The sequence below is a fragment of the Lactuca virosa genome, chromosome 6, assembly GCF_052849685.1.
Source record: "Lactuca virosa cultivar CGN04683 chromosome 6, Lactuca_virosa_CGN04683_v6, whole genome shotgun sequence".
NCBI lineage: Eukaryota > Viridiplantae > Streptophyta > Magnoliopsida > Asterales > Asteraceae > Lactuca > Lactuca virosa.
In genome coordinates, this window is record NC_136431.1 from 195,702,097 (window position 1) to 195,715,477 (window position 13,381).

Sequence of the window (13,381 nt, forward strand, 5' to 3'; positions counted from 1 at the left end):
TCTGTTAGCTGTGATTTTGAAGCAAAACGAGACCAAGTAGTTGGAATAGTCATTGTATTTGCAAATGGTTTTATAACAGAGTTGAGCCTGACGTCTATGTAGAAATCGTTCTCCAAAACTTTTTGATGTTTGTCTAATTCAGGACAGCTGTATTATGATATTGTGTAACAATCCGAAACGTTCAATACCGATTCTATATATGCCTTATTCGTACGCTGTCCTAGGATCTGTATTGCATCTCCCTGTGGAAAATGGATGATATGGTTCATACTGTCAGTGATTCATATGTGTGACATCTATACACATATTGGATTGTGGTTATTGTTTTTCATTAACTTACAAATCTGTCAACACCAAGAAACCAGGTTTCGTATCGACGCACGTCATGTTTCCATTTCCGAATGATTCTCAGTTGTATTGGACTCCCAATCCCATCACGCTTCAATTCAGATATGCTGGTCATTGTTCACTGTTGGTTTCTGATAGGAGATCAAATGTGTTAGTAAGTTTGCATTTCAACTGGATATAATGAGATTATCTAAAATATAAAAAATTATTGTGTAATCCGGTATATATGTCTAATAGATATGAATATTTATTAGCATCTATTATTGGATGAATATAGATAGCATGGACATGTATGGAATGACAGTATGTGGTGATGATGTGATACACCTCATTTGCGCTGAATTTCCATAATAAATCTCTATAGACAACATTTTTTGTCTCGTTGTATGGCATGACATCATTTCTTTCTATAAGCATCTTCAATGAACCTGGGGAAGCTACTCTAGAAAGCGCTACATACAACTGTCCATGTGAAAAAACCGGTTGAGATAGGTAAACACCCATTCTTATTAGAGACTGCCTTTGACTTTTGTTGATCGTCATTGCATAGCATAAATTAACAGCGAACTGTTTCCGCGAAAATGAGACCGGTAAATCCAATGTCCTATGAATGAGTTTTATGCGAGGAATATAGACTCGTTGTCCAATGCATGCCCCTAAAATTATAGTCGCTTCCATTACTGCTGGCAGCAGCTGTGTCACAATAAGTCTGGTTCCATTACATAAGCCATCTCGTTGCCTGATATTCCGCAACAGCATTATAGGTGTGTTTAGCTTTAGTTCCAATGTGTGCGGTGGTATTCCTGGGAAGGTTAATTGATTTAGGTACTCTATAGGGTACAGACCTTCTAAATCTGATGTGTGCTTTCCATTCGGTTCCATCGCGTCCGTACTTCTATATATCCTGCTGTGTGCATTAACTGATTTCAGGATCATACTGTTGATATTGTCAGCGGCTTCGTTAGTTGGATAAACAATTGCTCGAGCTGATAGGTCAGTTGCAGTGGGAGCATTAAGTATTTTCGTTCCATATACAAAATCTATGAGGTGTTGTAGTGAGTCATGCGTTGGAGGTATCAGCAACGAATGAGGGATCTGAATCCAAGATATGCCTCGTGGATCGTCCGGATCAGGCCGTCCAAGTGTGCCTTCGCCAATCTGAAGTAGCCATTCAGCAAAAAAAGTTGTTGACATTGTGTGCGCGTTGTTCTTCTCGGTAGAAAGAAGCCTCATGTTCTGAGTCAAGATCTGAAGCTGGAAAAGGGTCCATAAGTATGAATTTGGCAATGTAAGATCTATGATTTGAGATCGTGTGACTTTTGGTAAAACGGGTAGTGTTTGTCGAAAATCGCCACCGAGAAGAATCGAAATACCACCAAATGGCGTCTCGTCACAGTCAAGCACATCTCGTAAAGATCTATCAAGATACTCAAAGCATCTCCTATCACTCATTGGGGCTTCATCCCATATGATGAGCGATGTATGCCGCATAAGATCTCCTAGTGATGTCCTTTTTTTATATCACATGATCTTTTGGTGGTCAGATCAATCGGTATCTTAAACCTCGAATGTGCTATAGTTCCAGAAGGCAAAAGTAAGGATGCTATTCCAGATGCAGCAACTGCAAGGACAACCTTTCCAATCGATCAAAAATATGATAGAATGGTTGTCCAAAGAAATGTCTTTCCAGTACCCCCATGACCATAAACAAACATGAGAATCTGTTTGTTAGCTTGAATGGAGGAGACAACATTTTCGTAGATTGCCATCTGTTGGGTATTTAGTTGTGGAAGCAATTGAGCATGATGATCAACCAACACCCTTTTGCCATAAGTCATCTCTTCCAGGAGGAGCCGATTCTGGAGGGTTGTAAGCATAACAGATGATAGGATCGGTAAATTGAAATCGGCAAGTGACCTGGAGGGAACAGAAGAAGAGAGGATGTGTTCTAAGTCATGAAGTAATTGCTGACGAACCACATCATCTGCTGCATAGAAAGTCTTATCTGGTAATGTTGATTTTAATCTATAAATGTAGTCATCTGACATCTTTTCATAAGCTTTTTCCCACAAAACCTTTGGATCAGTAACTTCACAAAATAATAACAAATTGCAAAAAAGAACACGGAGCTGCAATGTTGTTGCCCATATAGAAGCTTCATTGAACGCAGCAAGCCACTCGGTGTCATCCCCTATAATTCCAAGCGTATTACATGCAGATCTGTATGTGGGGTGAACGTAACCAGATACAGTACGCAGATCTTCAAAAGAGGTGCAACCCTTTCGATGACACAACAACAATCGTAGGTAGAACAATTCACCAGAAGATGGATGAACAAATACAAGGCGACCAACCATGTTAGATGAATCGTCTGCTCTCCTAATCCATGATTTGGAAGGAGCATCCCATTTGTAGTAATTTGGGTACTCAATATATGTGTACTCATGACCTGTTGGGTTTGTTGCATTGCTTTCAAACCATGCCAGAAGAGTCGTCCTAGCAGTAGATGGATTACGTAGAACTTCTATTATTGTTGTGTTTTCTTTGAAGATAATTGTTTGAGTATTCTCTTCATGAACTGAAAGCACCTGAACCGCTGGATTCCGGTGATGTATAGGGAAATCAAATATCTGCCATGCTGCTTCATGCGGACAAATATATCTACCATCCAAATAATTTTTTATCTCATCGATGCACTGATTTTCTTCAGATATGACATTTGGTTGTTCGGGTACAGGGTTGCTTGGTCCAACATCATTGGTATGTACATCTTTCTGAATGACATATCTCACGCGATCAGCTCCTTTTGCGATATACTTAAAAAGATATTTGATCATCATGTTCCACCCATAGTATTCGACATTTATATGGGCTTCAAATCGAGAACAAAGTTTCTTGTTATAGGGCACAACATATCCATTGTGGATGACAACTCCACGTGATGTTGTGTGTTGGGCATCCGATCCTCGTTTGTAGCGTACATAACCCTCTGCATCGAAAACAGTAGAACCCAACAATGGTTTTGGGAAATGTTTGCTACACTTTCCATCCTTCATACATGGAGCTTTTTCGTTTAACAACCCACACGGACCATGAATCATACATGCTGTTATAGTTGCATGTAGCTGAGGCTCCGATATTGGCTCTGGCAGCTCTGCTGTAATATATGCATCAAGCTCCTCCGGACTCTTTACCTTGTAGTCAGTACTTACCCAAATTAATGTGTGACAATGAGGAAGGCCTCTTTTCTGAAATTCAATTGTGTACAAATCTACAGAGACAAACACATACATTATATAAGAAAACAATAAGGAAAATAAACAGAAATTAATCTTTAATAATAAAGTATTCAATTTATAAATAGATAGAACAGCAACCAAATGTGAAAACGAAATTAAAAAATAAATCTCAGGTTAGATGTAATGACAACAAATATCAAAATAAAATTTATAAATAAATCTGAAGGTTTTTCCTATAAACATTTATCTATCATATTCAATGTTGCACTATGGAATGTGTCACAATGAGCAAGGCTTCTTTTCTGAAATTGGACTGTGTACAAATGTACAGAGACAAACAAATATATTATATAGGAAAACAAAAAGGAAAATAAACAGAAATTAATATTTAATAAAAAACTATTCAATCTATAAATAGATAAAACAACAACCAAAGGGGAAAATAAAATTGCTAAGCAGAGATAATAAAACCAACATACATGCATCAATCTCTCCAAAAGGTTTATCCTGCTTTAGAAAGGTTATGAAGGACTGCACTTTGAGCTTAAACACCCTAGCAATGATATCCGCTCTGTTTTGGGGGTCTTTCTGATCCTGCACATCCATATAACGTGTAATCTCCGACCATTTAACATGACACGTAAATGTAATAAAATACTGTGGATTCCCATATACCCTGCAAATTGCCAAAGCATCCTGATAGTGGCTATACATATATCGAGGACCACCTGTAAAAGACGCTGGGAGGAAAACCCGTTTCCCAACTGATCGAGACTCTCTATCACCTTTTGACAGAACATCATAAAGCCCTCCAACATATTCGGAACGAAGATTTTCCTGATGTGTAGCAAAAAATTACAGACGATCATCCTCGATACACGTAAACGCATCCACTAAGTACTGCTGAAACAGGCGAGAAGAATTAAGAATAGCGGACCATATGTGTCGACGACAATGAACATAGTATGCATAGTACATATTTACAGTCAGATTTTTGGCTCTGGCACCAATCTGATTTCTCAACTTCATATTTGGAGACCATCCAGGCTCACCATATGGAAACAAAAGCGGATAATGTAGAGGCATATAAGTAGGGTGGAGTTTTCTGATACGTTGAGGACGACCAGTATTCGAATGAACGACAATCTCATAATGCGCACCGACAGTATCATCACCGGTAACAATGCAACCTAAAGTTCAGGTGTAGGTAAATCATACCTACGATCAGCAATATCATTAAACAACCGAACTGAATATGATGGCATATTCATCTCATTAGCAAGCTGTTTCGCCGTCTTAAACATCCGCACATATGAATTATTATTTCTTAAAAAGGATACCAGAAACCTAACAATGTCCTCGTCCTGAACATTTGTCCTAGGATTTTGAAACGATCCCAACCTGTTCTGAACCTCATTATCCGTATCAAAAAGATACAACTAGAGAAATCTAGGCCCCTTTACAACATCAGGGCAGAGCGAACCGATCCTATGACTAATCTGTCCTGAAATCTTGAAAACATAGGGACCACGGCCATCATTTACTTCGTCATCCACATTATCCCCAAAAGAAGTCATAGAGAACATACTATTATAAGCTCTGATGTCCTTCAAAAAACTGTCCTTACGGAAAAGCGACATATATTCAGGTGGAAATTTAGAAGGATAGGGCAAAATAACATCACCGGACTTGCAACAACGACCATATCTCGGATGATGAGGTGTAGATAGCTTCATGCTCCTTTCAGAAAGCCAAAAATATGCGCCACAAAACTCGCAAACACAATCACAATCACCCAGGTCAACATATTGAGGAAGAGGAGGCCTGACCGTCATCCGCCCCGGCGGTCAGCCACGACGAGCAACAGGAGCAATCGGAACAGCTGATGATGACCTACCGTCGCCAGCAACAGCTGAGGGCCCAACATCACCACAATGTCGTTTCCGTAGACCATACATAACGAACTGTAAATACAACAAAAACCAGCAGGGGCGAGAACGTACAAAGGCAACGGAGAACTGCACCGGGTGAAAAAACAAAAACGAACCTAAAAAAAGAAAACAAAAGCCAACATAAAACGTAGATGTTACCTGCAAGCAGAGGAAGGAAGAAAGGCACGGAAACGGAGAAGAGCGATGCGGCGAAGAGTGAAAGAAAAGCAAGTGAAACAAACACCAGTCAAAGCACAACTATCTAGGAGATAAACATAACACATCCAACTAACAGAAGAGGAACACGTGGGTTCAATTTAAAAGAAAGAACAAATAACACCCAAAACAACAAATAACACCCACTTAAAGCACAAATAACACCCACTTAAAGCATAAATAATAGCCAAGGATCATTCTTGCCAAAAAGTACACAACTTCACTATTCAATGAGTTGGTCATCTTTAATATATATATATATATATATATATATATATATATATATATATATATATATATATATATATATATATATATAAGAATTAGGGTTAAGAGTGAGGCAAAATGTAGCCGCCAAACATAATGAGGTTTCTTAGGTAGAATAGATTTACTTTAATCTTTTCTTATAGTGTAATTTATTCCTCATGTTCTTGAATAAAACGTTTTGTTCATTCGACATATCTTCATTATTGTGTTCGTTCTTATTTTGTGCATTATCTTCATCAAATCGTTCTTAGGGTTTTTCCCAACAGCTAATAAAATAATTAGTAAAATATGTTAAAATGATGCATAAAAGCAACCTAAAAGTGTTTATCTTCCAAATATTTAAAATAAATTAGAAGAGGTGGGGTGGGTGAGATTTTTTGCATTTTTTGATTTAGAATTATAAAGAAAGCAATTGAAAGAAACTAGAAAAACATTTAAAAAAATTTTTAAAAAAAATTAAAAAATAGTAATCCAATAAAATAATATTTATTAATATATAAGTATTTTATATTAAAAGAAATATATATTAATATAGAATAATCAAATAAAAAAATTAAATGAAATTAATAATCAATAAAGGAATATTTATTATATATATATATATATATATATATATATATATATATATATATATATAATCAAATAATACTTCTTAATATATAATAATAAAATAAAAAAGAATTAATTAAATGAAATTAATAATCCAATAAAGTAATATTTATTAATATATAAAAATACAATAAAATGAATTAATCCAATAAAATGAAATTTAAAAAAGACTTAATTAAAATACTTAATGTATAATAATTGAATAAAATTAAAAAGAAAAGATACATAAATGGTCCTTATAGTTTGATTGCAGTAATGGTCATTGAGGGTAAAATTATCATTTTAAAAATGTGAATGGTCAAACTGTTAAAGTTAACGCTTTTGGACCAAAAATGCACAAGATACCCAAAATTTCATCACTGATGCATCACCAAACATTTTTGGACAAAACCATGTACTTTTGACAACCACAATGACCATTTTTGCAATTTTGTCTTATATATGTATATATACTGTCGAGGATAATCACGAAGGTAATAAATGGAGGGATGAAAATAACATTTATAAAGTTTAAAGTGAAGAGGTCAAGGTGACAATTTACAAAGTAAAGGGTGGAAAAACCACAAATCAATAAACATAAAATATAAACAAAATTATATAAATGGTCCCTATGGTTTAACCATGATCACAAACTCAGACCATGCTACCTGAAAATACCAAATTATCCTCTTATTAACGGACAAAAATTAATTGTATTAGCCAAAATGATCATTCACGCAAGTTTTAGAATCCACAAGGATCATGTTCATTAATTTTTTTTAGCAAAAAATGAGTTTGTGATTTTTGGAAAACAACATGGACCATTTATATAATTTTGTCTTAACTTTATATTAAAAAAAATCGAAAATAAGTGAGAAAATAAAATAAATTTTTATAATAATGAAATTAGAATAATATTTTATTATTTCTTATATTTAACTTATTTTAAATTGAACTTTATGCATGGACGATTTTATACGTATAAGCCAACATCATCATCTTCCATACTCCGACCCCCACCCATTGTTGCATCGGTTACTCTCCCTTTTCCATATAAGTATGTGGTTAAGGATCGCCACTTTTCTTTAAATCTAATTATTTAAGTTCTAATCATTTAAACTGTTTTTAGTAACTTCATCACCAAAAATTTTGTAATAAAAGTGTATTTTATTTTGGCATTTTTACAAAATCTAAAAAAGTAACACAGATCAAAAGTTGGATTATTCTTATAGTTTTTGTAGTTTATTGATGTGTTTGAATCATTTTGCAGAACTATATATTATTAATAAATTAATACTATTTTCACATATTCCCTATAAATATTATGTCTTCCTTACCTCATCAAGTCAAATTATAGCGAGTCCCTGGTCATATCACCTCAAAAAATACTCAAAACCATGCAAGAACACACTACAAATTCTTTTGATTCGGATTCATACAACAATAACTTTCCTTTTTCATTACCTAATTTCAGCTTAACAGGTGCAAATTCGAACACCTTTGATTCAACCTTCCCAAATCTTTCATCCTCATCATCATCATCATCGGCCCCTGTTTTTCATGAACATTTAGGTTCTTCAGTTTATCTCAAACAGAGGGATCGATTCTTCAAATTCTCTGAAGATTTGGATCAAGCAACCCAAACTACAACAAACCCAGATGGATTTCATCAGCATTTTAGCAAAGCACAGAAAAATAACAAGTCCTACAGAGGCGTGAGACAGAGGCATTCGGGAAAATGGGTGGCAGAAATCCGATTGCCGCATAACAGAATGAGGGTGTGGTTAGGGACTTATGAGACGCCGGAGATAGCGGCGTATGCTTATGATCAAGCTGCTTATAAACTTCGTGGCGAACATGCTCGTTTGAATTTTAAAGATCCGAGTATGGTGAGGTTTATCGGAGATTTGCAGAGGCTGAATGCTTTGAAGATTGCAGTTGAAAACAAAATTTGTCAGAAGGTGAAAACAGAAAAAAGCAAGCAGCTGGAGGTGAGAGAGAGTGGCCCTGCGGTGGCTTCTGGTGGCGATGATGAGAATTTTGGAGGTGGTCATATGGTGTTGTCGGAAGATGAACTTTCAGGTGAGTTACAGACGTTTTCCGACATGGATGAGATGATGGATGATTGTTCATTGGCCATGATGCCTTCTTATGATCTGGATTTGATATGGGAAATACTTGCTAGCTAAATATTTGGACATTAATTTGGGTTAAAATGAACAAGTGTAGATAAAGAAGGTTATTCTAATGATATTATATTTCAAATATTACAAAGTTTGTATGATTATATTTTCGTAAAATGTTATATTTTTTATTTGATCAAGTATTTGTACGTATGATGAAATTGTCAATAAATGCTATAATGTTGTGTTTATTTCAAATTTGATCATGTATAAGTTTCCACCATGAAATCTTGATAAAATGAGATTATATTTCAAATTTGATCAAGTAACAAGTTTGGACTATGAAATTGTCATAAAATGAAGTTCTACATGTCTCCTATTTAAACATGTTTATCTCAAAACGTAATGATTATAGAGTTGGTGCTAATGATTTTGCAATGCATAAAAAAACATCGTTTTGAACCAACTATTTTGAAAATCTAATTGAATTTTATTCTATTTTAAGCCGATCAAACACGTTTTGAATGAGTTATGTTAAGAATGTAATTAGATTTTATTCTATATTTTAAGTCCATCAAACTCGTTTTGAACGAGTGTCTTAAGTATGTAATTGGATTTTATTCTATTTTAAGAAACTGAAACACGTTTTGAACAAGTGTTTTAAGAATCTGTTTAAATTTCATTCTACTTATAAATCGATTTGAAACATGAAATATTATAATTCTTTGGATACATTTTATTTCCTTTAAACGATTTAGCAAACATCAATTCCCTTAAGCATTACTAGATTTGACATAATAACAACCCCGTAAAAGATCATTTATTATCCGAAAGTTACATGTTTAATTGGGGAGGAAACAAGAATTCAATTATATATACAAAGATGTGGACAATCAAAGAGCTTAGATAGAGGAAAGTATTGTCTATTATCGATTTTTTTAGTAAAAAAAAGTTACAAAATATGTACTCTATTAGCTTTATTTGTGGAACATATTGTTGAGAAATCCATTGGTTGCACTAAAAATGAATGCTATGAGCAAGATTGTATTAAACACGTGTTAGCATTTTAAATCAATAACTGTTGCTTTAAGCCATATAGCTGTACTCTTATGTCATAATAGCTGTACTTTTAAACATTAATCAAACTTAAAACTAATAAAAGGCAAATAATTGGTCCATTCTAAATGTGGGGACTGGGGATGCATGACAAGCGACAACCTAAGATAATAAGTTATGCTGTATTAATTATCATAATACCTTTATGTATATGAATTACTTACACAAACAATCGTATATACGTACAATTTTTTCAGAAAATCAACATGAAAACTCATATTTCTCCTCCTTTCAGTTCACTCAATCAATTCATTCAGTTTTTTTTTTAAATAAATACAAACTAAATAAAAAAACAAACCTAATTCAAAAAATATTAAAAATATATATAACTGATTCAAAAACTAATTAAATACATACAAACATATTTTGATAGGAGTTTTTATACATGAAGTACAACTAACCAATACTTAAGTTATAAATATTTAAGAGGGTTAGGCTGAAGGGTGTGGGCGCGGTCTGGGACCGCGGTTTGTGCCACGTCAACCGCGAACACCGCCCCCAGGTCGCGGTCTGGTGCGGTCTTGGCCGCACTGCGGCTAGAAACTACCGCGTGCTGTGATTGGTCCTTGGGTTTTAACTGCTTTTTTGACCGTTGAATCGGTCTTTGTGGTTAATTCTTTTTTTTTAAAACTTTACTACACACACACACACACACACACATATATATATATATATATATATATATATATATATATATATATATATATATATATATATATATATAGAGAGAGAGAGAGAGAGAGAGCTAGGTTCATTTGTTTAAACTAAGTATTGTGTTATCGTATTCATAAATGTGGGCCAAGAATTTGTTAACCGTATTCTATAAGAAATAATATATTTTTTGTTTTTATTCTTCAATTGATTGTTCAAGAATTTGTTATTCTACAAGAAGTTCAAGAATTTATGGTTCAAGAATATTTTTATTTTTGAGTAAATAATTAAATAAATAAACATATTCTGTCAGAATGTCCGAATTAAATTAGTTATAATTCGTAAAATCGGATTTTTAAAATTAATAGAATCTATGATCCCTTAAAATATGCAATTTTCCTTTATTAAATCTATTTTAATTCAATAATATATATTAATCACTTTCTTAAAATAAGTAAAATTGATTGGCCCACAGTTATGAATACAATAACACAATAATTATTTTGAATAGAATAACCTAGGCCTATATATATATATATATATATATATATATATATATATATATATATATATATATATATATATATATATATATATATATATATATATATTACCATTTTACACAACATTTTTACACAACCTTTAACCATATCTCTACTCCTTTTCTCTATTTTTTTTTTAAAATGTCATCTTCCAAACGACCCAGCAAAGAAAAAAACACCAGTCAGAAACACCAACACCCCAATACCTTCATTTGATCAACCGATTTTCTCACCTCCGTATTACCACTACGGCGGTATGTTTCCGTATTTTCCACAACGACCAGCGCAACCACTACCACAAACACCACCACTACCACAACCCGACCCAGATTTTAATCCATTTGATTTTTGTCTCAACCCGAGTTTGTTCAACAAACACAAACACAACCAGAAACGGTCGTTTCTGATTCTGAACCGGAATTCGTTACAGAAACTCAGCCCACTCGAGCAGCAACTAAAAGAAAAGAGAAGGCGGAGGCTAGATGTTGGGAACCTTTGGAAGCGTTAGTGTTGGCACAATCTTGGATCGATATTTCAAAAGATGCGACGGTTGGAAAAGACCAAGAGCATGACCGCTTTTGGATTCACGTTTTACACAGGTTCCATAAAGGAATGAACCGTGGAGAATATCGTTCAAAACATCAAGTGTACTCCAAATGGGGGAAGATGAACAAGGAAGTCATGTTGTTTAATGACTTGTGGAACAACATGAAACGTCAATGGAAAAGTGGAGAAAGCGATGAAGTGATTTTGAAGAAAGCGTTGAAAGTGTATTAAAAAGAAAATCTGAAGGCTTTCAAGTTTCTTGAAGTTTGGAATTTTTGAAAGATAACAGGAAATGGCTGAGTAGCAAAACATCAGACGAGCATATCGACAGTGGTTCAAAACGCAGCATAACATCTGAGTCCGACCACACTACATCAGATGCTCGTGTTCAATTTGATCTGAACGAAGATGAACCTGTTCCAGTTTCACCACCTTTCCGACCAATGGGAAGAGACAAAGCAAAAAGCAAAGGCAAAGGCAAAGCGTCGGATTCAGATGATTTGAAAGAAATGGGAGCCGACATGAAGGGTATAAAAGACAGAATGGACAAGATTTTGCAAATTGCTTCTGAAAGAGAGCTTCGGAAACAAAGGGAGAGCGACATGCGAATACTAGCGACGGACACGTCGAATATGACCGGGGCCGAGCTTGAAGTGGTTTTGGCGATGAGGGAGGAAGTGAAAAAACGTTACATCAATCGTGGCTAATTTCTAGTTTTTTTTCAAGTTTTTAATCGTTTGGTGTGTGTGTGTTTTTTTTAAGTTGTAGGTTTTATGTTTCTAATTTGTTTTTCTAAACTTTTAGGTTTTTTTTAAGTTAAGTAATGTATGGTATTTGTATTTTTAATTAATGAAATATTATCTTTTTAAAATTATGTTTTTTTTTATTAAAAAAATAAGTTTTATTAAATTAAAATAGTTAACAAAAAAAACAAAAAAAAAGGAAAATAAAAGTGTGGCACCACCCCCCTTGATGTGGCAAGAAACCACACTTGTGTGGTAAAAAATGACATGACGCTTATGTGGCGGGGAAGGAAGTGCGGTTTCGGTGGCACCACTCCCTCCAGTAAGCCGCAAACCCACCATTCTCAAGTGGATGAATTTTTGATAGTGTACTTTCTATTTTCATCAATTTTGTTGCATAGACGATCTTATCCTGACAGTGTACTTTCGTTTCTAGAAGGCAGAATCATGCAATGCATTTTACCTTTTTTTTTTTTATTTTTGTTATTATTATTATTTTTTTTTTTTTACATTTATAATCTAATCCTAAATTACACAAATATTTCAAGGGGGACTTGATCCTTCAAATTTTAGAGAGAATACATATTTTTTTTTAACTCTTTATACGGCTAGGCTTAAACGGTTTGGTACTTTACCTTTCTATAACTTCACAATTTATTGTTGATAAGATATATTGCATGTTGTGTAGTAGTAGGTAACTTTTGAGGCTTCATAATTCATATGCACCGGTAGCTAATCATTTTGTATAAACACGTTTCATCGTTTTTAACTTTTTTTTTTTTTTTAATCTCTATTTCCTGAAACTTTGGATTTTTATATATGAAACTTTCGATTTTACATTTGAAAATTGAAACTTTTTATTTAACTTTTAACAAGGTTGTAAAAATCGCTCGACAGTAGTTCGGCGGTCGACTGACGATAAACGATTAATCAGACTCGGCGGGGATTAATCGGAGACCCTAAATTATTAATAAAATTATTTAAAAAATTAATATTTCCTAAAAAATTAAGTATTTGGAAATTTTAAAATTTAAAATTATAAAATTTTTAGTATAATATTTTAAAATTTGA

The 13,381-nt window shown here is 33.9% G+C and overlaps 2 protein-coding genes across 2 annotated transcripts; one reads left to right on the forward strand and one right to left on the reverse strand.

Moving 5' to 3' along the window:
• Positions 1-459: 459 nt before the first annotated feature.
• LOC145122200 (uncharacterized) lies at positions 460-5,422 on the reverse strand. The gene is made up of 8 exons (XM_079057843.1): positions 5,071-5,422; positions 4,572-4,777; positions 4,263-4,424; positions 4,067-4,181; positions 2,042-3,619; positions 1,912-1,969; positions 676-1,858; positions 460-519 (listed from the first exon to the last, which is right to left on the reverse strand). Exons 1-8 carry the CDS (start codon positions 5,420-5,422, stop codon positions 460-462), a joined length of 3,714 nt encoding a protein of 1,237 aa, XP_078913969.1.
• Positions 5,423-7,881: 2,459 nt separating this feature from the next.
• LOC145120428 (ethylene-responsive transcription factor ERF061-like) lies at positions 7,882-8,903 on the forward strand. The gene has a single exon (XM_079056251.1). The coding sequence runs from the start codon at positions 7,987-7,989 to the stop codon at positions 8,776-8,778; it is 792 nt and encodes a 263-aa protein (XP_078912377.1). The 5' UTR covers positions 7,882-7,986; the 3' UTR covers positions 8,779-8,903.
• Positions 8,904-13,381: the final 4,478 nt, after the last annotated feature.